The sequence below is a fragment of the Myotis brandtii genome, unplaced genomic scaffold, assembly GCF_000412655.1.
Source record: "Myotis brandtii unplaced genomic scaffold, ASM41265v1 scaffold22, whole genome shotgun sequence".
Taxonomy (NCBI): Eukaryota; Metazoa; Chordata; class Mammalia; order Chiroptera; family Vespertilionidae; genus Myotis; species Myotis brandtii.
Window position 1 is genome coordinate 194,885 of NW_005358249.1, and position 23,689 is coordinate 218,573.

General features: G+C 44.2%; 1 protein-coding gene across 1 annotated transcript in view; it reads right to left on the reverse strand.

Annotated features, from left to right (window-relative positions):
- LOC102251599 (endophilin-A3-like) overlaps positions 1 to 23,689 on the reverse strand; it is a 165,913-nt gene that overhangs the window by 132,662 nt on the left and 9,562 nt on the right. The window contains exon 2 of the mRNA XM_014539505.1: positions 19,730 to 19,846. Coding sequence (XP_014394991.1) covers positions 19,730 to 19,846 — 117 coding nt within the window. The remainder of the gene's footprint in view (positions 1 to 19,729; positions 19,847 to 23,689) is intronic.

Here is a 23,689-nt window from a genome sequence, read left to right on the forward strand (position 1 = left end):
AAAAAATGGTAAAATGGTAGCAGTAATAATACTGGTTAAAAATAAAAATGTAGTAATTAAAAGGGTAAAATCAGCTGATGGAAAAAGAAGAAGAAAAAAATTGGTTTCTTTGTTAAAAGGTGAAAAAAGAATAAAAAAATAGATAAAAATTTGCAGTAGTGAAGGTTCTTTGGTTCTTCTACTCTTCAGTATGGCTCGCCTTAGTCCTGCCAGGTATTCAGGAGAGTGTTGAATTCCCCTGCGATACACTGTTCCTCCGTGTTGTAAAGCACAGTCCTCATTTTAAAGCAGGTCGTATTTGTGTCCCAGACTGCCTTAATTTGTGTTTACCTAAGAGTCAGTTTGTGGCTCAGCCTCTGGGTGGCAGTGTTTCTGGATTGGCCTCTGAGGCTATACGGCCTCTCTGTGCAGTAGCTAAGGTTTATTTTCTCTATTGCACTTAAAACTGGTTTGGGGAAGTCCACTGTCCAGAGCTGGTTCCTTCATCGTTACCCTGCTCTGTGTTGTTGCTGGGACCAAAAGTCCCTCTATAGGCCAGACCCTGTCAACTCCCATGGACTAATCAGATTATTTTAATCCTTCATCTCATGCAGGGCGGGATCTAGGTGTGGCTGTGCTCCTTGCCTGCGGGCTGGAGGGAGGAATCCCACCCTCCAGAGAGAATGGCTGCCCTAGTCCTGGGCTCAGGGGTAACTCAGCACTCAATTTGCTGCCACCTCTCCTGACCCCCCTTCTCTCCTCAGCCTCTCCCCAGTTCCACTCATCCGCACCTTCTCCCTCTCTTCAGCACAGGTGAGTGTCTGTATCTGAAATGTCCTATGAACAGGGTTCAGTGAAAACAAACAAACAAATGCCAGCCGTGGAAACGGGGAAGGCTGAGTCTCTGTAAGCTCCTCTCTTACCAGCACTGCATGGTCTTGTCAGCTCTTCAGGCTGCCCCTTTTAGGCTCAGTCCTCCATAATTACAGAACCCAGGTCTCAAATCCCTCAGCACCAGCAATCCCGCTGATCTCCTTTCCCCAGTCAGGGGCTGTGCCTGTCCCAAGAGAGGCGGCTATAGGCCACGCGGTCTCTCTCCGACCCTCTGGGCTCAGAGGTCTGGGAAAATTTCCTGCCCAGATCCCTGGTTTTTTACCTTTCCAGGGGAGCTCTGCCCTTCCCGGCTGTAATCTGTCTCACCAGCTGAGTAATTTCGCCAATTCGGGGTGGGTGTTATTGGTTTCAGTTGCTTACTCCATTTGCTCCGGGACAAGACCTGTGACACGTCTGCCTACACCGCCGCCATCTTTTTCTCCCTATTTTTATTGATTTTGATTTCAGAGAGGAAGGGAGAGGGAGAGATAGAAATATCAATGATGAGAGATAATCATGGATGGACAGCCTCTTGCATGGCCCCCACTGGGAATTGAGCCTGTAACCCTGGTATATGTCCTTGACCAGAATGGAACTTTCGGTCTGCAGGCCAATGCTCTATCCACTGAGCCAAACCAGCCAGAGCGAGAAGGTGATTTTGTAACTTTCTGGCCTTTCTTCGTGGTTGATAGTATATTCATTCACGTTTCCCTCTTCAGCTAATTTTGATGATTTATCTCTTCATTTAATCAAGTGTAAATTCTACATCACATTCTCATCATTTTCAAAGTTTAGGAAATTTCATTCTTTTTTTTCCTTTGTCAAATTAGCAGTGATTTAAAATAAATAAATAAATAAATAAACAAACAAATAAATAAATAAATATCTTATTATTGATTTCAGAGAGGAAGGAAGAGGGAGAAACAATGAGGAGAGGGAATCATTGATCAGCTGCCTCCTGCATGCCCCCTACTGGGCACTGAGCCCACAACACAGGCATTAGTGGTGATTTTTAAAAAGTATCTAAGCCCTAGCTGGATTGGCTTAGTGGTCAGAGTGTCGGCTTGCAGACTGAAGGGTCCCAAGTTCAATTCTGGTCAAGGGCATGTACCTCAGTTGCAGGGTCCTCCCCCTCCTGGGCCTCACATCGATATTTCTGTCTTTCACTCTCTGTAAAAATCAATGGAAAAATATCCTTGTGTGAGGATTAAAAAAAAAATATTATCTAAAACCAGTATACACCATACACAAAAATAAACCCAAAATGGATAAAGGACTTAAATGTACGACGGGAAACTATAAAAATACTAGAAGAATCCAAAGGCAACAAAATCTCAGACATATGCCGAAGCAATTTCTTCACCGATACATCTCCTAGGGCATTGGAAACTAAAGAGAAAATAAACAAATGGGACTACATCAAAATAAAAAGCTTCTGCACAGCAAAAGAAACCATCAACAAAACAACAAGAAAGCCCACTACATGGGAGAACATATTTGCCAACATTATATCTGATAAGGGCCTAATCTCCAACATTTATAGGGAACTCATACAACTTAACAAAAGGAAGATAAACAATCCAATCAAAAAATGGGCAAAGGACCTAAATAGACACCTTTCAAAAGAGGACATTCAGAAAGCCAAGAGACATATGAAAACATGCTCAAAGTCACTAATCATCCGAGAGATGCAAATCAAAACAACAATGAGGTACCATCTCACACCTGTCAGAATGGCTATCATCAACAAATCAACAAACGACAAGTGCTGGAGAGGATGTGGAGAAAAAGGAACACTTGTGCACTGCTGGTGGGAATGCAGACTGGTGCAGCCACTATGGAAGACAGTATGGAGTTTCCTCAAAAAACTGGAAATGGAACTCCCATTTGACCCTGTGATCCCACTTCTAGGAATATATCCCAAGAAACCAAAAACACCAATCAGAAAGGATATATGCACCCCTATGTTCATAGCAGCACAATTCACCATAGCTAAGATTTGGAAACAGCCTAAGTGCCCATCAGTAGATGAATGGATTAGAAAACTGTGGTACATCTACACGATGGAATACTATGCTGCTGTAAAAAAGAAGGAACTCTTACCATTTGCAACAGCATGGATGGAACTGGAGAGCATTATGCTAAGTGAAATAAGCCAGTCAATGAAGGAAAAATACCACATGATCTCACTCATTCATGGATAATAGAGACCATTACAAACTTTTGAACAATAATAGATACAGAGGCAGAGCTGCCTCAAACTGATTGTCAAACTGCAGTGGGAAGGCCAGAGAGGGTTGGGGGGCAGAAGGGAGGGGAGTAAGAGATCAACCGAAGGACTAAGCGGGGGACGGTTGAGGGGCGGGAGTGGGGGGTAAGAGATCAACCGAAGGACTTGTATGCATGCATATAAGCATAACCAATGGACATAAGACACGGGGGTAGGGGAGGCTGGGGAATTGTTAAGGGCAGGGGAAAAAAAGGAGACATATGTAATACTCTTTGTAATACTTTAAGTAATAAAACAATTAAAAAATAAATAAAGCTGCAGGGAAAAAGAAAAAAAAAGAATAAATGGGAAAGTGTTCCCCCTTTAAAGACAAAAAAATAAAAAAATAAAACCAGCAGCAACAAAATGCTCAGTAATGTGTTGTTTTTTTAAAATATATTTTATTGATTTTTTTCTTACAGAGAGGAAGAGAGAGGGATAGAAAGTTAGAAACATCGATGAGAGAGAAACATTGATCAGCTGCTTCTTGCACACCCCTTACTGGGGATGTGCCCGCAACCAAGGTACATGCCATTGACCGGAATTGAACCTGGGACCCTTCAACCCCAAGCCAACTCTCTATCCACTGAGCCAAATCAATTAGGCACTCAGTAATGTTTATATGGGGGACTCCTTAACCTCTTCATTTCAATGTGTGATTTACTTTTTTTCTTCTATGTTTTATAATAGTCACATCTAAAACTATACATTTACCTCTAGTACAGTTTTGATTTCATACCTTGTTTCCATTATATAATGTACTTCTCCTGATTATTTTGTAATTAAATTGTCATTGCAGTTTCGATTTCCTCTTTGATCCAAATGTTATGTGGCACAGTTATTTTTAAAAAATATATGTTTATTGATTTCAGAGAGGAAGGGAGAGATAGAAACATCAATGATGAGAGAGAATCATCAATCATGCATGCCCCACACTGGGGATACAGCTGGCAACCTGGGCATGTGGCCTCACCAGGAATTGAACCGTGACTTCCTGGTTCATAAGTCAACGCTCAACCACTGGGACAATTCTTTAAAAATCTTTTCTTGGTGGTTTGATTTCTTCTATTCATTGTATATTAAATTCTAGACTTGTACTATCATCAAATAACCTGTTGAAATTTCTTTTTCTTAAATAGGAAGATCACCTTTACTACCTTGAAGAAAAATCAGCATATTCACACCCTCTAACCCCTCAAGGTCAAATGCATCCCCCTCAGACCCTGCTCCCCTTCCCATCCCCACAACACACACCACATCCAGAGGGCCCTAAAAGTTTTAATGTGTTGACAGTTCTTAATTTTTGAAATAACATGCTTAATACTAAATCTCTTTACTTCTTATTTTATTATCTTTAAAATCTTTATTGTTGAAAGGATTGCATAGGTACACCTTTTCCCCCATTAACCTCTTCCAGGCTGCTCCTACCCACTCCCTCCCCCCCCCCCCCCCCACACCCGGCCTGTCCCCACCTGGTCCCCGGCTGCGGCCTGTTTGGGCTCTGCCCCCCTTTCCCGTCGGCCCAGGGGCACTGTGTCCTCCCGACCTTGCTCTGCGCTCTCCAGCCGCACCCCTGCCCAGGGCTACTATTCTTGTTCATCAGTTTATGTTGTTCATTAGAGACCACATATGAGTGAGATCATGTGATACTTACCTTTCTCCAACTGGCTTATTTCACTTAGCATAATGTTCTCCAGAGCCATCCATGCTGTTGCCAATGGTAAGAGTTCTTTCTTTTTCACAGTAGCGTAGTATTCTGTTGTGTAGATGTACCATAGTTTTCTAATCTACTCATCTGCTGATGGGCATTTGGGCTGTTTCCAAATCTTAGCTATTGTAAATTATGCTGCTATGAACATAGGGGTGCATATATTCTTTCTGATTGGTGTTGTTGATTTCTTGGGATATTTTAATGTAAGTTCCATTTTTAGTTTTTTGAGGAAACTCCATACTTGTTTCCACAGTGGCTGCACCAGAATGGATTCCCACCAGCAGTGTAGGAGGGTTCCCTTTTCTCCACTTCCTCACCACCACTTGTTGTTTGTTGATGGTAGCTGTTCTGACAGGTGTGACATAATACCTCATTGTCATTGTGATTTGCATGTCTCAGATGATTGGTGTCTTTGAGCATTTTTCATGTCTCTTGGCTTTCTGTATGTCCACTTTGGACAAGTGTCTATTTAAGTCATTTTTCCATTTGTTAATTGGATTGTTTGTGTTCCTTTTGTTAACTTGTATGAGTTACCTGTATATTTTGGAGATTAACCCCTTATCAGATGTATCGTTGACAAATATGTTCTCCCATGTAACGGGCCCTCTTGTTTCGCTGATGATTTCTTTTGCATGCAGGAGCTTTTTATTTTCATGTAGTCCCACTTGTTTATTTTTCCTTAGTTTCCATTGTCATAGGAGATGTATTGATAAACATACTGCTATGAGAGATGTCTGAGATTTAGGGCCTATGGTTTATTCTAGGACTTTTTTTGGTTTCATGTCTTACATTTAAGACTTTTATTCATTTTGAGTTTTTTTCTTGTGTATGTTGTAAGTTGGTAGTCCAGTTTAATCTTTTTGCATGTACCTGTCCAATTTTCACATTACCATTTATTTAACAGACTATCTTTTCTAAATTGTATGCTCTTGCCTCCCTTTTCAAAAATTAATTGAGCACAGTGGCTTGGGTCAATTTCTGGGTCTCTATTCTGTTACATTGAAATACATGCCTGTTCTTGAGGCAGTATCAGGCTGTTTTGATTACAGTGGCTTTGTAGTATAACTTGATAACTGCTATTGTGATTCTTCCAATTTTGTTCTTCTTTCTCAAGATTGCTGCAGCCATTTGTGGTCTTTCTTGGTTCCATGTAAATTTTTTGGAGCGTTTGTTCTAGGTTTGTGAAATATGCCTTTGGTATTTTAATAGGAAAGGCATTGAATCTGTAGATTGCTTGGGGTAATAGCAACATTTTAATGATGTTGATTCTACAAATCCTTGAACACTTGTTTATAACTTCCTCTATCTCTATTTTCCATGTCCTCTGGTTTTTGGAGCACAGGTCTTTTAACTCCTTGGTTAAGTTTATTCCTAACTATCTTAATTTTTTGGTTGTTGCAATGGTAAATGGTATTGTTTTTTTAGTTTCTATTCCTGAGAGTTCACTATTGTTGTATAAAAATTCCATAGATTCCTGGTTGCTAATTTTGTATCCTACTACGTTTCTGAATTCATTCATTAAATCTAGTTTTTAAATTGAGTCTTTAGGGTTTTTTATGTACAATATCATGTCATCTGCGAATGAGAGTTTTATTTCCTCCTTTCTAACTTGGATGCCTTTATTTCTTCTTCTTGTTTGATCACTATGGCCAGTAATTCCAGTACTGTTTTGCACAAGTGTGTGAAGGCGGATATTCCATCTTACTCCTATTCTTAGGGGAAATTGTTTTAGTTTTTGCCTATTGAGTATGTTGGCTGTAGGTTTGTTTTATATGGCCTTGGTTATGTTGAGGTATGTTACCTCTATTCCCACTTTGCTGAGAGTTTTTATCAAAAGGGGTGTTGGATTTTGTCTAATGCTTTGTCTGCATCAATTGATATGATCCAGATCATCCCCACCCACCCTAATCAGGGGCAGGGCCAACAACCCATGGCCCCTCCCCCAGGCAACTGGCCCAGATAGGCAACCCCCACCAACCCCATTGGGGGCAGGGCCAGCAGCCCCCCTGCCCACAGCCCCTCCCCATGGCTTCCCCACTCCCAATAGGCCCCCAACACGAATTGGGGGCAGGTCCCACCGGCCAATCACCCGCAGCCCCTTCCCCTGGCCGGCCCAGCCCTGATCAGGGGCCCCGATCAGGCCTTAAACCAGGCAGGCCAGCCCATCAACCTCCCGCTTCTCCTCCTCCTTACAGTCCCAGCCCCGATCCGCCCTGATTGGGGCCGGGCTGGCCAGACCCCACCCATGCACTAATTTGTGCACTGGGCCTCTAGAAAAAATAGTGTGTACAGCTGGTTGGGCTCAGTGTTTGGGTGTGTACCCATCAACCAACATATCTATGGTTCAATTCCAGGTCAAGGCACATACCCAGGTTGGGGGCTCCATCCCAGTAGGGGGGATGCTGGAGGCAGCTAGTCAATGATTCTCTCTCATCATTGATGTTTCTTCCTTCCCTTTCTCTCTAAAAAATCAATAAAGACATTTGAAAACTGAATAGTGGTAAGATTGGTTTGACTCAACAACAACAAAGTGATTGTGGGCCATCACGTTTTCTTCCAAGTCTTGTAAGCAAAATCATGCCTTGTTCTGTCTTTATACAGGATATCCCAGGCATATCTTTTTGGGAACAGGAACCAGCCTGGAGCTGGTCTGCCTCAGCTTGGCCTATAGTGTTTGAGTTCTTGACTTCATGCAAAAAAGATTTCACAACAGGGGAGGGCAGTTGGGGGTGATCAGGCCAGCAGGGGAGGGCAGTTGGAGGCAATTGGGCTGGCAGAGGAGTGGTTAGGGGGTGATCAGGCTGGCAGGGGAGTGGTTAGGGGGTGATCAGGCTGGCAGGCAGGCGAGCAGCTGGGAGCCAGAAGTCCCGGATTGTCAGAGGGATGTCTGACTACTGGTTAAGGCCTGAACCCACAGGCAGTGGGCCCCACTTCTGCTGAGGGGTCTCAGATTGGTGAGGGTGCAGGCTGGGCTGAGGGACACCTCCTCCGCATGTGCACAGATTTCGTGCACTGGGCCTCTAGTCTTTAATAAAATCAAAATGGAAAAATTACCCCCACAATGCAAAAACAGAGACTCAAACATTACCAAAACTTCCACTGGTGTGACTGTGCTGTCCAGAGGCAGGACTTTGCAAAGGTGAACGTGGTTGTGGGCTTCTCCCGAACACAGAAGTAGGTGCAGTTGCAGTGAGTCAGGTGCCTGGGGGATGGGGAGAAGCAGGCTGGAGAGACCTCTGTATAGAGACAGGAGAGCCCTGGCCAGCCCCTCTCAGGAAGACACAGAACCCAAGTCCCTCCCAGGACCTTGCCTGGGGCTTCTCTCTACCAACTCCTGGGAAAAACCAAGCTTGTCCAAGCTGCAGTGGGAACATCCCAGGAAAAGGCAAGAGAGCATAAGGAGGGGTGGGCTGTGCAGACAGAAGCCCCTTGTCAGGGTAGCGGTGGTGGATGGTTCTATTTTTGTTTTTCAAAATCCTCAAAGGAGGATATTTTTCCATTGATTTTTATTCAGAGTGGAAGAGTGGGGATGGAGAGAGAGAGAGAGAGAGAGAGAGAGAGAGAGAGAGAGAAACTTGGAAGTAAGAGACACACCTCAACTGGTTTTCACATACATGAGTCCACAATAGTTTACAGGGATTAAACCTTGAGCCCAAGTACTTGCCTTTGATCAGGAATTCAATTCTCCACCCTTCATGTGTGTAGGCTGACACTCTTACCTTTAAGCTACACTGGCCAGGCCATGGTGGATGTTTACCCAAGAAGGAAAGAAGAGGACCATTTTGTTTCCTTAGATTGATAAATATCTACAACGTTTAGTGGCTAAACTTCAAGACACTTGCATCCCAGAGAGGACCGTGAGTTTCAGCAGCCTGCAGCACATCATGCTGGGCAGATAGGGAATCAGCCTCTGAAGAGACAGCTCCTCTACCTCCCTGGGCAGGTCAATTGCTGGAGCCTTCATTACAGTGGACTAGGTTGGCCCTTCCTGGGTCACAAGTTTTCTTGAAGGACATGCTGACTTCCAAGTCATGACTACCCTGGTAATATATGTTCCACTTCCCACTAACCATGGCCCCAAGGAACAGAGAGGACACAGCCTGAACTGGGACTAGAGGGGGCCTCAGTGCCACTCACATGGCCCAGCACCAACTCTCCTTGGAAACTGCCCTGCGCTTTTTCCTGCCCACACCCACATGCCCAGCTGCCACTGCTGCTCCCAGCCTTGACACCTGAGAGGAATATGAGCTCCTCAACCACTTGAATTCTGAAACAGCCCAACCTCAAACCCTGGCTGGGGCAGAGACCCAGATCTACTCCCAGCCTCTTAGTCTCAGGGAGCACAGATGTCATCATCCCCTGGGGGTGATTGTGAAGCTCAGGTTGGATTCCCCACCCTCCACACTGACAGCAGGGGCACCTCCCATGCTGTTCTTTGGATCATTGCATGCTTGACCTTCATGAGGACCCTGGCTGCAGGACACCATAGGGTCCCTGAGCTGTGCTGCTGTTCACATGTGTGTGGACTGACTGGGTGAATAAAACATGTATATTGATTTTAGAGAGAGAGACACATTAATTTGTTGTCCCTGTAATTTTCTACAGTGGATTAGATTGGGCTTTCCTGGGTCAGTCAGAAATGTTCTTGCATGGGCCCTGACTGGAGATGGAACCTGCAATCTTGGCCTTATTGAGATGATGCTCTGTCCAACTGGGCTATCTGGGCATGGCCTGACATATCGGGTATTTTATGTTAAGTAACCCACTAATGTTACCTATGGATAAATAGATACAAGAACAACTATCATGGTAGATAATGATGGAAGGCTGGAATAGGATTCATGGAATTTCATGAGTATTTTCCTCATATGGATAGATTTCAAATAAGCTATTTCAAAGGTAGAATGTGTCCTTGCATCAGTTATTTTATATGCCAAGAAAGAAGCACTGAGAAGGGCAGGAGGAACTTGGTTTCAGGAATGCAGGCATGAATAGAAACATCAAAAGGGCATGTTTAAAAAGTGTACATTTTAGCCCTCCCTGGTTTGGCTCAGTGGATAGAGTGTCAGCCCTAGGACTGAAGGGTTGAGGGTTGACTCAGGTAAAGTGTATGTACCTCCATTACAGAGTTCCTCACAAGCACTGGTTAGGGTGCATACAAGAGGCAACCAGGTGACGTGTCAACCTGAGATGGTTGAAACCTCTATCTCATAGAGAGGAAATCCAGGCTCAGAGACTCAATGTAGATTGCCTGATTGTAGAGTAAATAAAAGGCAGGACTGGAAGTCAAACCCATGTGTCTCTAACAGAGGTCTGGCTTCTAATGATAGGCTCTGCTGCCTCCTAGAGAGTAGAGTTGGTACTTCATAACCATTAGGATTGGCTATCAGGGGTGGGCAAACTTTTTGACTCGAGGGCCATAATGGGTTCTTAAACTGGACCGGAGGGCCGGAACAAAAGCATGGATGGAGTGTTTGTGTGAACTAATATAAATTCAAAGTAAACATCATTACATAAAAGGGTACGGTCTTTTTTTTTTTAGTTTTATTCATTTCAAACGGGCCGGATCCAGCCCGTTTTTTTTTTTTTTTTAGTTTTATTCATTTCAAATGGGCCGGATCTGGCCCGTGGGCCGTAGTTTGCCCACGGCTGGATGTTACAGCCCCAAAGCTTTAGTGCAGCGGTTCTCAACCTGTGGATTGCGACCCCTTTGGGGATCGAATGACCCATTCACAGGGGGCGCCTAAGACCATTGGAAAACACATATATAATTACATATTGTTTTTGTGATTAATCACTATGCTTTAATTATGTTCAACTTGTAACAATGAAAATACATCCTGCATATCAGATATTTACATTATGAGTCATAACAGTAGCAACATTACAGTTATGAAGTAGCAACGAAAATAATTTTATGGTTGGGGGTCACCACAACATGAGGAACTGTATTAAAGGGTCGCGGCATTAGGGAGGTTGAGAACCACTGCTTTAGTGGCTTAGCGTAAAGGGATCTGTTTGTTCATACCACATGTCCACCCTGGTCCTCCTGAGACCGGGATAAAGAAGGAGCCACCATGTAGGTACCTGTTGATATTATCAGAGATGGGCAGAGAGGGTGTCCTATCTCAATGGTTCCAGAGTCTTGTTAGTGGTGACAGGCTTCACTCCCACCACATTTCATAGGTCAAAGCACATCACAGAGCTGCAGCCAAACTCATGGGGTCAGCAGCAGAACCTGGTATACTTGATGGGCTTCATTAAGGTGACCATATGGTACCCACCTCTTGTGGGTTGTGCAAGGACAAAGAAGAGGAGTGGGCACTGGTAGGAAATGACAGTGGTAGTCAGCCAGGAATGTTTGCTTTCTCTTCGAGATGGATTTTGTGCCCAAGCTTCCCAAAACCATCATTTATAGGATTCAAAGGAGTGAACATCCAAAAAAGGAGTTTGGGAAGATGTCATGGGCAGAAAACTCAACACCAATTATGTGTGTGACTATGGGTAAATTCCTGGCTGCCTGGATTCCCCTACTACAGTAAAGGTGAAGACCCACAAGTTAAGAATGTTTACTGGGAAGGGTACAGGACTGTGAGTATTCCAGATCCCTGTTCATTTAAATTAACATCAGTACCTGCTTCCAAGTCTCCTCATCTTTTGCATTGCCCTGGTGAGTGCTCCCAGTGAGGATGATGGTGAAAAAAGCTGAAGTTGAGGAAAAACCAAGATGGCGGCATAGGTAAACACCTGAAATTGCTGCCTCACACAACCACTTCAAAAATACAACTAAAAGACAAAACGGACATCATCCAGAACCACAGGAAGGCTGGCTGAGTGGATATTCTACAACTAGAAGGAAAGAGAAAAGCACACTGAGACTCAGAGGAGGTGTGGAAGTAAAGTGCAGAGGTACGGAGGCGCACACGGAAATGGCTGGCAGCTGAGGACACAGTTGTCTTTTTCAATCGGGAGGGAGTCTCAAGCTCCTGACTGCTCTGAACTCCAGTTCCGGGTGAGTCTCTGGGGACCCAGACTCATACGGGGAGAAACTGGATTGTCTGGCATCGGTCAGAACTCGAGGGCGGCTTTCTCTCAGAGGTACTTGCAGCGATTAGCGGGACACTGAGACTCGGGGCCTCTTAGAGCAGGACTGAGGAGCAGCCATAGCTGTGCACAGAGGCTTTTGCATATGAATGCCCTGGCCCTTTGCAATCTGAAAATTACCTAACAAAGTGCAGCTGGGGCAGACAGACCCAGAACTTCCAAGAGAAGGCCCAAGGCCCCACAGCAGCTTGCATTGCTTCACAACTAGGCATCATCTGGGCACCTCCAAACCCCCAACAAGGAAGGGGAATCTGCAGATCTCTTTGTAGCTCCTGCTGGGTAGCCTCAGGCAGAGGCTAAATTAGCACCTCCTTAGAGATCCAAGAGCCAGTGTACCCAGTGGTCAGAGTGGGACCATCCAGATTACAACTCCTCAGATCCATAAGGGACACACTCAGGGGGCAGACTCAGTGAGCACCAAAGCCCCACTGAAGCAAGTCTTGCCCCAGAAGGGTGTCTCCAGCACAGAAGTTCTCCCACTGCAGACACAGCTGATTCTCACTGCCAATTGGCCTGGAGGTCAATTCCTCCCAGTGACACCTAAAACAATCAAGGCATAACTACAACAAGACTGTGCACAAAGCCCACAAGGGGGTGCACCAAGAGTGTCCACCTCAGGTAACTGGGGAGGCTGAGCCACTGGGCCCTGTAGGACACCTAGCACACAAAACCACTCTACCAACACAGGGAAGCAGACAAAATGCGAAGACAAAGAAACAGGTCACAAATGACAGAAATGGAGGACAGCAAACGACTGGATATAGAGTTCAAAACCACGGTTCTAAGATTTTTCAAGAATTTTATGGAAACCGCCGATAAATGTATTGAGATCCTTAAGAAATCTAGTGAGACCCTCGATGTTGTGATAAAGGACCAACTAGAAATTAAGCATACACGGACTGAAATAAAGAATATTATACAGACTCCCAACAGCAGACCAGAGGATCGCAAGAATCAAGTCAAAGATTTGAAATACGAAGAAGCAAAAAACACCCAACCGGAAAAGCAAAATGAAAAAAGAATCCAAAAATACGAAGATAGTGTAAGGAGCCTCTGGGACAACTTCAAGCGTACCAACATCAGAATTATAGGGGTACCAGAAGAAGAGAGAGGGCAAGATATTGAAAACCTATTTGAAGAAATAATGACAGAAAACTTCCCCTACCTGGTGAAAGAAATAGACTTCCAAGTCCAGGAAGCGCAGAGAACCCCAAACAAAAGGAATCCAAAGAGGACCACACCAAGACACATCATAATTAAAATGCCAAGAGCAAAAGACAAAGAGAGAATCTTAAAAGCAGCAAGAGAAAAAAAGTCAGTTACCTATAAGGGAGTACCCATACGACTGTCAGCTGATTTCTCAACAGAAACCATGCAGGCCAGAAGAGAGTGGCAAGAAATATTCAAAGTGATGAATAGCAAGAACCTACAACCAAGATTACTTTATCCAGCAAAGCTATCATTCAGAATTGAAGGTCAGATAAAGAGCTTCACAGATAAGAAAAAGCTAAAGGAGTTCATCACCACCAAACCAGCATTATATGAAATGCTGAAAGGTATTCTTTAAGAAGAGGAAGAAGAAAAAGGAACTCTTACCATTTGCCACACCATGGATGGAACTAGAGAGCATTATGCTAAGTGAAATAAGCCAGTCAGAGAAGGATAAATACCACATGATCTCACTCATTTGTGGAATATAATGAACATCATAAACTGATGAACAAGGACTGATCCAGAGATGGAGAGGCATTGATTGGACTGTCGGGCCTTGGAGGGAAGGTAGGGGAGGGCAGGGTTAAGGGGGAAAGATCAACCAAAGGACTTACATGCAAGCATATAGAGGGCAGAGGGTGGGGTGGGAACCGGGTGGAGGGGAGCTATGGGGGGAAAAAAGAGGAACAACTGTAATAATCTGAACAATAAAGTTTTAATAATAACAAACAAACAAAAAAACATAATTTCTAAATACCATTGTCTAGGAATCAATAAAGATGTTGACAAAAGAAAAAAAGAAAAAGAAAAAAGCTGAAGTTAACATCAGTGGCGATCCTGCGCTTTCTGTTTGTTCTGTGCATGAACCAGTGCTAAAGCGTCACTGGATGGTTCTCCACACTGGTCCTAATTCTTCCTCCTGGCCCCAGTGTCGGGTTGGCCATGCACACCCAGTAGATGAGCCCAGAAGTCCAGGAGTAGTGCTCCATGGGGCCCCAGACACCTTCCTGTATTAGTTGTCAGCTAGCTTTGGCATGGCAAGGGACACCACTCTCCTGGGATGTCCAGTTCCTCATTACCAGTGGGGACTTAGGAGACTACAAGTCTTGCCCCTTAGCTTACCCCCACATGCATCCATCCTCATCCTTCATAAGGATCCTGGATCTTCCAACTCCTTCACAAAGACCAGTGTCCTTCACAAACGTTCCCAATCCGCAATCTATATCTCCTGTCATTGAAGCCTTCCCCAGTTCCCCACCTTCCCACAGTCTGGGATTCTCTGAATTGACCCTATGCTTACTCCATCCTTGAGAGTTGAGATGGGACCTCCATAGGGATACCAGATGCCTGGAAGAGAAGAAGGGGCTCACCTGGGGGTGGGGAAGAAGAACATATTGATGTAGAGGAAGGTGCTTCTACAATGCCTCACCGGAGATTGCCTATGCACTTGTCCATTGTGGGGTTGCACAGACTTAGAAAGAAATATACAGATAACCCAAGCACAGAAACACACAGGTACAGAACACTCCCAGCTTGTGCTGGGCACTCAGGTGCTGGGCTTATGTCCAGGTTCACATAGACCCACACTGTAGACATGGGCAATACCCTGAGGAAAACACACACACACACACACACACACACACACATTGGGCCACCCAGACGGTGCCACAGGACACACACACAATGGGCACTCCCCATATGCTGGCAGGAAACACCATCACCAATCGTGTTCCAACATCCAACCTCTCTGCCCCCTCAACCTCGCATCCCACAGTATATTGTCCCTCAGAGTCCAGCCTACATCACCTCATTTCAGGAGCAAGGGTCTGCTCGGCACAGGCGAAACTTATGGAGGCGGGAGACCACCTGTAATGCATGCCCCCAATGTGGTATCATGTTGAGACCAAGCCTCTCCTTCTGGAAATGCTTGTATTGCATAATGGTCTCACCATTGAAAACACACAGCACCATTTCCTGGAGAATCCATGCTACCTCCACAACTGGTTGGGTGGTGTTATTTTTAATGAAATGAAAATGGGAAATTATCCAGAAATGGAAAAGTAGAGAGATTCCAACAATGCCCATGGGGCTGAAAGGAGTGTGTGGGCTGCTCAGAGGTAGGTGAACTGATTTGAGGGCCTCAAGTATCAGGAGCTGCTTCAGAACACCTGGGAGGGAACTGCGCTCCTCAACTACCTGAATTCAAAATAGCCCCAGTCTCAACCTCTGGCTGGAAGGTGCTGAGACCACAAGGCCCATGTCCAGGCCCAGAGCTTTTCCCAGCCCCTTAGAGTTTAATCTCAGGGAACACAAATGTCATAATTACCTGTGGGTGACTGTGCAGCTCAGGCCCGGTTCCCCACCCTCCACACTGACAGCAGGGCCCCTCCCCTCCTGTCCTCTCCCTGTGTGCTCTGCCCTCATGAGAACCCTTATGGCTGGTTCACCACAGGGTCCCTTGGTCTGTGATGGTGTTCACGTGTTGACTCATTTGGTAAAAAACCCCACACAAATATATTGATTAGACTTGCAGTGGTTCTCAACCTTCCTAATGCCGTGACCCTTTAATACAGCTCCTCATGTTGTGGTGACCCCCAACCATAAAATTATTTTCGTTGCTACTTCATAACTGTAATTTTGCTACTGTTATGAATCGTAATGTAAATATCTGATACGCAGGATGTATTTTCATTGTTCGCGACCCACAGGTTGAGAACCGCTGGATTAGAGAGCGATAGTATGGGGGGGCGAAGAAACTCTCAGTTGTTGTTCCACTAATTTTATACATTCATTGTTTGATTCTTGCATGGGCCCTGAATGGGGATGGAACCTGCAACCTTGGCATTATCGAGATGATGCTTTAATCAACTGAGCTCTCTGGCCAGGGCCAAATTTATCAGGAGTTTTAAGTAAAATAAGTCACTAATGTATCTGCGAATAGATAGATACCAGAACCACCATGACGACAGATAGTGATAGAAGGCTAGAATTCATGAAGTTTTATAAGTGTTTTCTGGATATATTTGAAATAAGCTAACTCAAAGGTAGATTATGTCCTTGCAGCAGGAATTTCATATGCCAATTAGGAAGCATTGAAAAGGGGAGGAGTATTTTGTTTCAGGGAGATGGGCATGTATGGAAAGATAAAAGTGCAAGTTAAAAAGTTTGTTTTAGCCTGGCCAATATTACTCAGTGGTTGAGTACAAACTATGAACCAAGAAGTCAAGGTTAGATTCCGGTCAGGGCACAAGCCAGGATTGCAGGCTTTATACAGAGTGTGGGGCATGGAGGCAGCTGATCGATTATTCTAACTCATCATTGATGTTTATAGGTCTCTCTCCCTTCTCTGAAAATTAAGATGGCAAGTCTATATAGATATGACCATCTCTGTCATTTCCTGAGAGAATCATTGTTGCCTCTGTGGCAGCAAATATTGTCCAGAAGTGAAGACTACTGCCATCAGAATGATCAGGAATGCTGAATTGTCACAAGACACACAACCTGGGACTAATTATATGATTATCCTCCCTCTAGCTTTGAGTTCCTGCCTGTTGTGGTAACCTTGAGGTGAACACCATAGAGGGGCCCAGGGAAACCCAAAATCATGAGATTCTTTTCACAACAAATCACTTCAGCTACACAAAGAACACACAAGCTTCAGGACTGGGTCATTTGTGGATAATGTTTAGAAGAGGCAATTTTCATACAATATACTGCCGTCTCTTCCACTCACTATGAAAATAGTGTTTGTCCCAATATTAGTTGCACTTCAGTGTTACAACAAATGAAACCAGCCTGTGAAATTTCACACATCATGGTATAGGGCTCCTTTGCAGTATGTAAGACATACTATGAACAGAGAATATAATTCATATTGCTCACAGAAGCACAACAAAGGACTCTTCTGGGTGATCATTGACCTCACCAATAATACAGGCACCGGGCTAAAAAATTAGAACCAAAAAGTCATGCAGATTTTTGTTAAAGGGCTTGGTCAGCAATACAAAATAAACCGATATTGGCCAAAGAGTAATTTTTTGCCATTATGATGTGCCTTCCAAAGCACAGAAAGTTTGAGACTCCACCTTATCTGTTTACCTCTGGGTGTGACAGATCACAACTATCCTTTCAAATCATCCCAGGCAGTGAATATTACCCAAAAATTAAAGGTCAAAAGCAAAAAACACCTTTACTAAAAGATCATAAACCAGAACAGAGGACAGCAAGCAGTTTGTAGGTTGGTAAGAACATAAAACAACTCATCAGAGGATAATGTTAGAACAATGATAGAAGTACAAAAAAGGGCTCCTCTTCTGGGGGACCACTGACCTCATCAACATTAGAGGCATAACGTTATGCAAACTTTATTTCATTGCATAAAATAAATTCATCAGTGGTATAAAATAAGCCATTATTGGACAAAGAGTGATTTTTCTGACATTATTATACGCTTTCCAAAGAACAGAAAATTTCGGACCCCACCATATCTTTTAACTTCACCATGATGATAGATTATAATTTTCATAACAAATCATCCAGAGAGTGAAATTAAAAAAAAATAAAATACAGCTACGAAAGAAAAAACCATCTTTACTAACCAGATCATAAACCAGAACAGAGGACAGTAAGAAATTTGTAGGTTGGTAAATTAGAAAGTAAAACAATTCATAAAAGCATAATGTGAGAACCACAATGTCCCTGAAAGTGGTAGCACTCCTTAGCTGAGGATGGGTGCTCTGGAAAAACCCTGGGTCAGATGCATTCTATAGTCAGACAGAAGGAAGATCCTGTCAAGAGCTTCAAGTAATCTTAATTTTCTCAAGCACAAGTGAGAACACAGAATACATTTCCCCTGAGCACACAGGGGTTGGGACTGATGCACACTCTTCAGGTGAGCCAGATGGTAGAGGTGAAATCTCTTTAGCCACAAATCAATCGGGTAGTAAATCTGGGCATGTTACCAAGTGCAATGCACCTCCTTCAAGACTCCATTGTACTAGAAATGTATGAGGAATTTAGCAGAGTGTATGTTCCATTAAAAGGGGTTAAATTCGGGAAAACAAGTCCCAAAGAGTCTCCTTCAGTGTTGTTATTGTAAGTAAATAAAATAAAACATATCCTGCACATTTAACACTTCTCACCACTGTGAACTCTCAGATGTTTCATAAGAGTAGATTTTTGGCTAAAAGCCTTCCCACATTCAGTACACTGATACGGCTTCTCTCCAGTGTGAACTCTGAGGTGTACAATGAGGTGATCCCTTCGTCGAAAGGACATCCCACATTCTCTACACTCGTATGGCTTCTCTCCAGTGTGAACTCTCAGATGTTGCATAACGTAAGATTTTTGGCTAAAAGACTTCCCACATTGTCTGCATGCATATGGCTTTTCTCCTATATGAACTCTGTTTTGTTGTTCAAGGGCAGACTTATTACTGAAGGACTTCCCACAATGTCTAACCTCATATGGTTTCTCTCTAGTGTGAACTCTCTGGTGTTTAATGAGTACAGGTCTTTGTGTGAAGCACTTCCCACATTCACAACACTCATATGGCTTTTCTCCAGTGTGAACTCTCAGATGTTTAATAAGGTTAGCTTTTTGGCTACAAGACTTCCCACATTCAGTACACTCATATGGCTTCTCTCCAGTGTGAACTTTCAGATGTATAGTAAGACTAGATTTTTGGCTAAAAGACTTCCCACATTCAGCACACTCATATGGCTTCTCTCCACTGTGAACTCTCAGATGGTTAATAAGGTTAGATTTTCGGCTAAAAGACTTCGCACATTCAGTACACTCATAAGGCCTCTCTCCAGTGTGAACTCTCTGGTGGTTAATGAGTGTACTACTTTTACTGAAGGATTTCCCACATTCATTACACTCATATGGCCTCTCTCCAGTGTGAACTCTCTGGTGGTTAATGAATGTACTTCTTTCCCTGAAGAACTTCCCACATTCATTACACTCATATGGCCTCTCTCCAGTGTGAACTCTCTGGTGGTTAATGAGTGTACTTTTTTCCCTGAAGAACTTCCCACATTCTCTACACTCATACAGCTGTTCTCCAGGGTGAACTCTCTTATGTCGAATGAGGTTAAAGATTCGTCTAAACACTTTCCTACATTTGTTACACTCATAAACCACTTCTCCAGAAAATGCACCCTGACGTTGAACAACTTTCAGGTTGTGGATGGCAGCATCTTCACATTCACCCCACCGGTGATGACTTTTTCCATCAAGAAATTGCTGTGAAATCTCATTGCCACAGTGTAGCTCCTCAGTGTTGAGAGTGGCCTGGTGCTGGGGAAGCTCTGAGTTGTATTGCGAGACTTCCCCAACCTCCCTGCTGGTTGAAGGCACCAAAGATACGGAGAAGCTGCACCTGCTCACAAAGGAGGGCCTGCCCATAGCTTCTTTCCAGGGCTCCTCTCCACATTCATTCCTCTGTTGCTGGTGAGGGTTTGCACTGAAACAGACGTCTCCAACACTTGCGTCACTACAGAAGGCTTTCTGCTCAAAGTGTGCTGCATGTGATCCAGTCAGGTGCAAAATATGTTGTAACACAGAGAAACACTGCTTACACAGAAGGGTCTTCTGGGTGGCTGTAGCTGTCTTAGAAGCCCCGACCTGTGACTCTCCTTGTATAGATACACTCTGAGCAGAACAGGCCTCCTCATCATCCATTTTATGCCAACAACCTGAAAAGTAAGAAATGGTGAGGAAATGATTGTTGATTGTGTGACAGGGTGAAGTCCCATTGCAAAAGTGTGTTACACATCACATGTTGGTTCCATGCAATTGTCTGAAAATAAGAGATGTGCAGGAAGGGTTAATAAGAGGCTCTTGTGACTTTCTGGGATAATGAAGATCAGAACACAGGAAGGCCTTACCAGAAATGACACAAACATGGCAAGCACCACATGGATTAGAACAGTTATGGCGAACCTTTTGAAATCGGAGTGTCAGCATTTTGAAAAACCCTAACTTAACTCTGGTGCCGTATCACATACAGAAATTTTTTGATATCTGCAACCATAGTAAAACAAAGATTTATATTTTTGATATTTATTTTATATATTTAAATGCCATTTAACAAAGAAAATCAACCAAAAAAATGAGTTCGCGTGTCACCTCTGACACGCGTGTCATAGGTTCGCCATCACTGGATTAGAATATGGTTCTCCAGCTCATCCTTCAACTAACAGCATTCAGCAGGGCTTATCTGCTGGGGAGCGGGGCGAGCTATGCAAGAGGTCAGTTCCGTCTTACTCCAAGTAAAATTTAATAAAGGAGTAGCTGGTTTCAAGGACTACTTAGCACATATGTGCACCTCATAACACATGTGCAAGTCAATGTTGTAGAATACTGCAGAGGCAGCAGTGCAGAGGAACAGGTGATACAAAAGTGAGCAGTCTGAACTGGGCCAGAGCAACACAGCTTGCTATAGTATTAAGGGATTAAAATATTACAAACAGTTGAATAAGGGTCTTACACAAGAGCCCATGGTTCATGTAGGTAAAGACCATAACACGGCACAGGCTGCCACCTAGAGAAAGAGGGAAGAAGTTGAAGCCACGCATGTGGACACTGTCAGCCTCACATGAAGAGTAAGTGCAAGCTGGGACCCATTAAGCTCATGAAAGACTCCTGACTCCCTAACACTTCCTGTACTTTTTGAGGTAATGGGTGTTAGGGATGTTCATGGAGTCCTTTGCTCAGGGCTCCTCATCTATCTCATCCATGGAAGCCACAGCACATTTGACAGGACAGTGGGGGAAATTAGCAGAGGCAACGTTCTGGCTGTGGGAGAGAGAAAGCTAAGGCTGAGAGGAATAAAGGAAGAGAGGTCATCACCTGAGGACACTGGCAGAATGTGAAGGTCTTACCTACAGATGATACAAATGCAAACACTTCCAGCATCACATTGTAGTACAGAAGTTTCTGAGCCTCATCAAGGAGTCCCCACTCCTCCTGAGAGAAGGCAATGACTACTTCCTCAAAGTTCACATCCTGTCATAATGGGGACAGTACAGTCATGATCAGATTCAATCCTAAGATTATAAGTCTGTCATATTCCCCACCCTCCTCACCCATCTGCTCTTTCCACTCTTCACATGCGAGAAAATACCAGGCCTTCATCCCATGAAAGGCACTGTCTTCTTATATTCCTGCTGATATTTTTCTTCCCACAACAATTAAGGCAGTTGAGCAGATAGAAGATACCTGAGCTCTGGACCTCCCATGTATGCCACACTGCCTATTATCAATAGATTGGGTGTCAAACACATAGGTTAGAGAGGGATGTTGGCCATAAAGAGAGTGTGAGTAATTTGATGCTGATCTTCTCAGGAAATAGCCTTATAGTCCCTCCTCTAAAACACCAAAAACATGACATCACACTTCATCAGCTTGACCCCAATCCCAAGGTGCTGAGGCCATCACTTTTCAGAGAACTATGTGAACAACACTTCTCTCACACAGGTTCATTCCCAGAGCACAACTTCAAAGATAATTCAAATTTGCCATGGTGTGGATAAATTTTTTCCTAATCAACTTCTTTTCCAAAAATATAGGTCACCCCTCCATAATCTAGTTCTCTCTTACCCTTCTTCCTTATCCATGCCAGGGGAGATTTACAAGCCTGGGTAACACTGATGAATGCTATCTCATTCCCATCAATCAATGTGTCACTCGCAACAAAGGCCGGTGGTTAGTTGAATGGCACCTAAGCTCTTAACTTAGAATGTAGCACCCAAACACCTATCTTTACAGGCAATTCACCTTACTGTTACATCCAGGCACCACCAGAAATAGACTCTTCCTTCATTCACGCTTATGTCAATGTCAGGGTGCTGTGGCCATGAATTTACTTCCGTCTCCAAGTGCACATCACTCTTTCTACCACACCTCACTCACACCTGCACTTCCACAGCCCCACCCCCATGTTCATCTCCTGGCCTTTTACTTATTACTCAGCATGTGTTGTCCAGAGGACGGTTGCCAAATTGAATCATGATCAAGTACTACCCAGACTCTGATAATCCAAACTCATAGAGGCAGCCTTGAGTCCTGCTATATAGGCCTCTCTCCATGACTGCTTTTTTTTCTCCTTCAACCACAACTATTAAGAAAAACAATCAGGGAAGACAAGATGGCGGCGATATAGGCAGACGTGTCCCAGGTCGTGTCCCGGAGCATATGGAGTAAGCAGCTCAAACTAATAACACCCACCCCAAATTGGCGAAACTACTCAGCTGGTGCGACGGTTTGCAGCTGGGAAGGGCAGAACTCCCCTGGAAAGGTAAAAAACCAGGGATCTGGGCAGGAAAGTTTGCCAGACCTTTGAGCTCAGAGGGTCAGAGGGAGACCGCGTGGCAGACAGCTGTGTCCCTTGGGACAGGCAAAGCCCCTGACTTGGGAAAGGAGATCCGTGGGATTGCTGGCACCGGGGGATTTGAGATCTGGGTCCTGTGATCACGGAGGACTGAGCCTAAAGGGGGCAGCCTGAAGAGATGACCAGACCATGCAGTGCCGGTAAGAGAAGAGCTTACAGAATCTCAGCCTTCCCCGTTTCCGCGGCCGGCGTTTGTTTGTTTGTTTTCACTGAATACTGTTCATAAGACATTTTGGATAGAGACACTCACCTGTGCTGAAGAGAGAGAGAAGGTGCAGACGGGTGGAATCTGGGGAGAGGCTGAGGAGCGGGGGGGCCGGGAGAGGTGGCAGCGAATTGAGTGCTGAGACACCCCTGGGCCCAGGATTGGGACAGCCATTCTCCCCGGAGGGTGGGACTCCCCCACCTAACCCCCAGGCAAGGAGCACAGCCACACCCAGATTCCACCCTGAACGAGATGAAGGATTAAAATAATCTGATTAGTCCCTGGGAGTTAACAGGGTCTGGCCTGTAGAGGGATTTTCAATCCCAGCAACAACACAGAGCAGGGTAACGATTAAAGAACCATCTCTGGACAGTTGACCTCCCCAAACCAGTTTTAAGTGCAATAGAGAAAATAAACCCTTGCTACTGGATAGAGAAGCTCTGGACCAGAGGCCAACCCAAAAACACTGCCACCCAGAGGCTGAGCCACAAACTGACTCTTAGATAAACACAAATTAAGGCAGTCTGGGACACAAATACGGCCTGCTTTAAAATCAGGACTGTGGTTTACAAAACGGAGGAACAGTGTATCGCAGGAAAATTCAACACTCTCCTGAATACCTGGCAGGACTAAGGCGAGCCAGGCTGACGAGTAGAAGAACCGAAGGACCTTCACTACAGCAAATTTTTTTTTCTTTTTTCACCTTTTAACTAAGGAACCAATTTTTTTCTTCTTCTTTTTCCATCACCTGATTTTACCCTTTTAGTTACTACATTTTTATTTTTAACCAGTATTATTACTGCTACCATTTAACCATTTTTTAAAGTGCCATTTTATTTTCTCTTTATTTTATTTGGGGATTAGTGTACTCCATTCTATTTTCATCGTTCCTTTAGCATCAATTTTCCCTACCTCAATTTTACCTCTATGCTAAAACCCTCT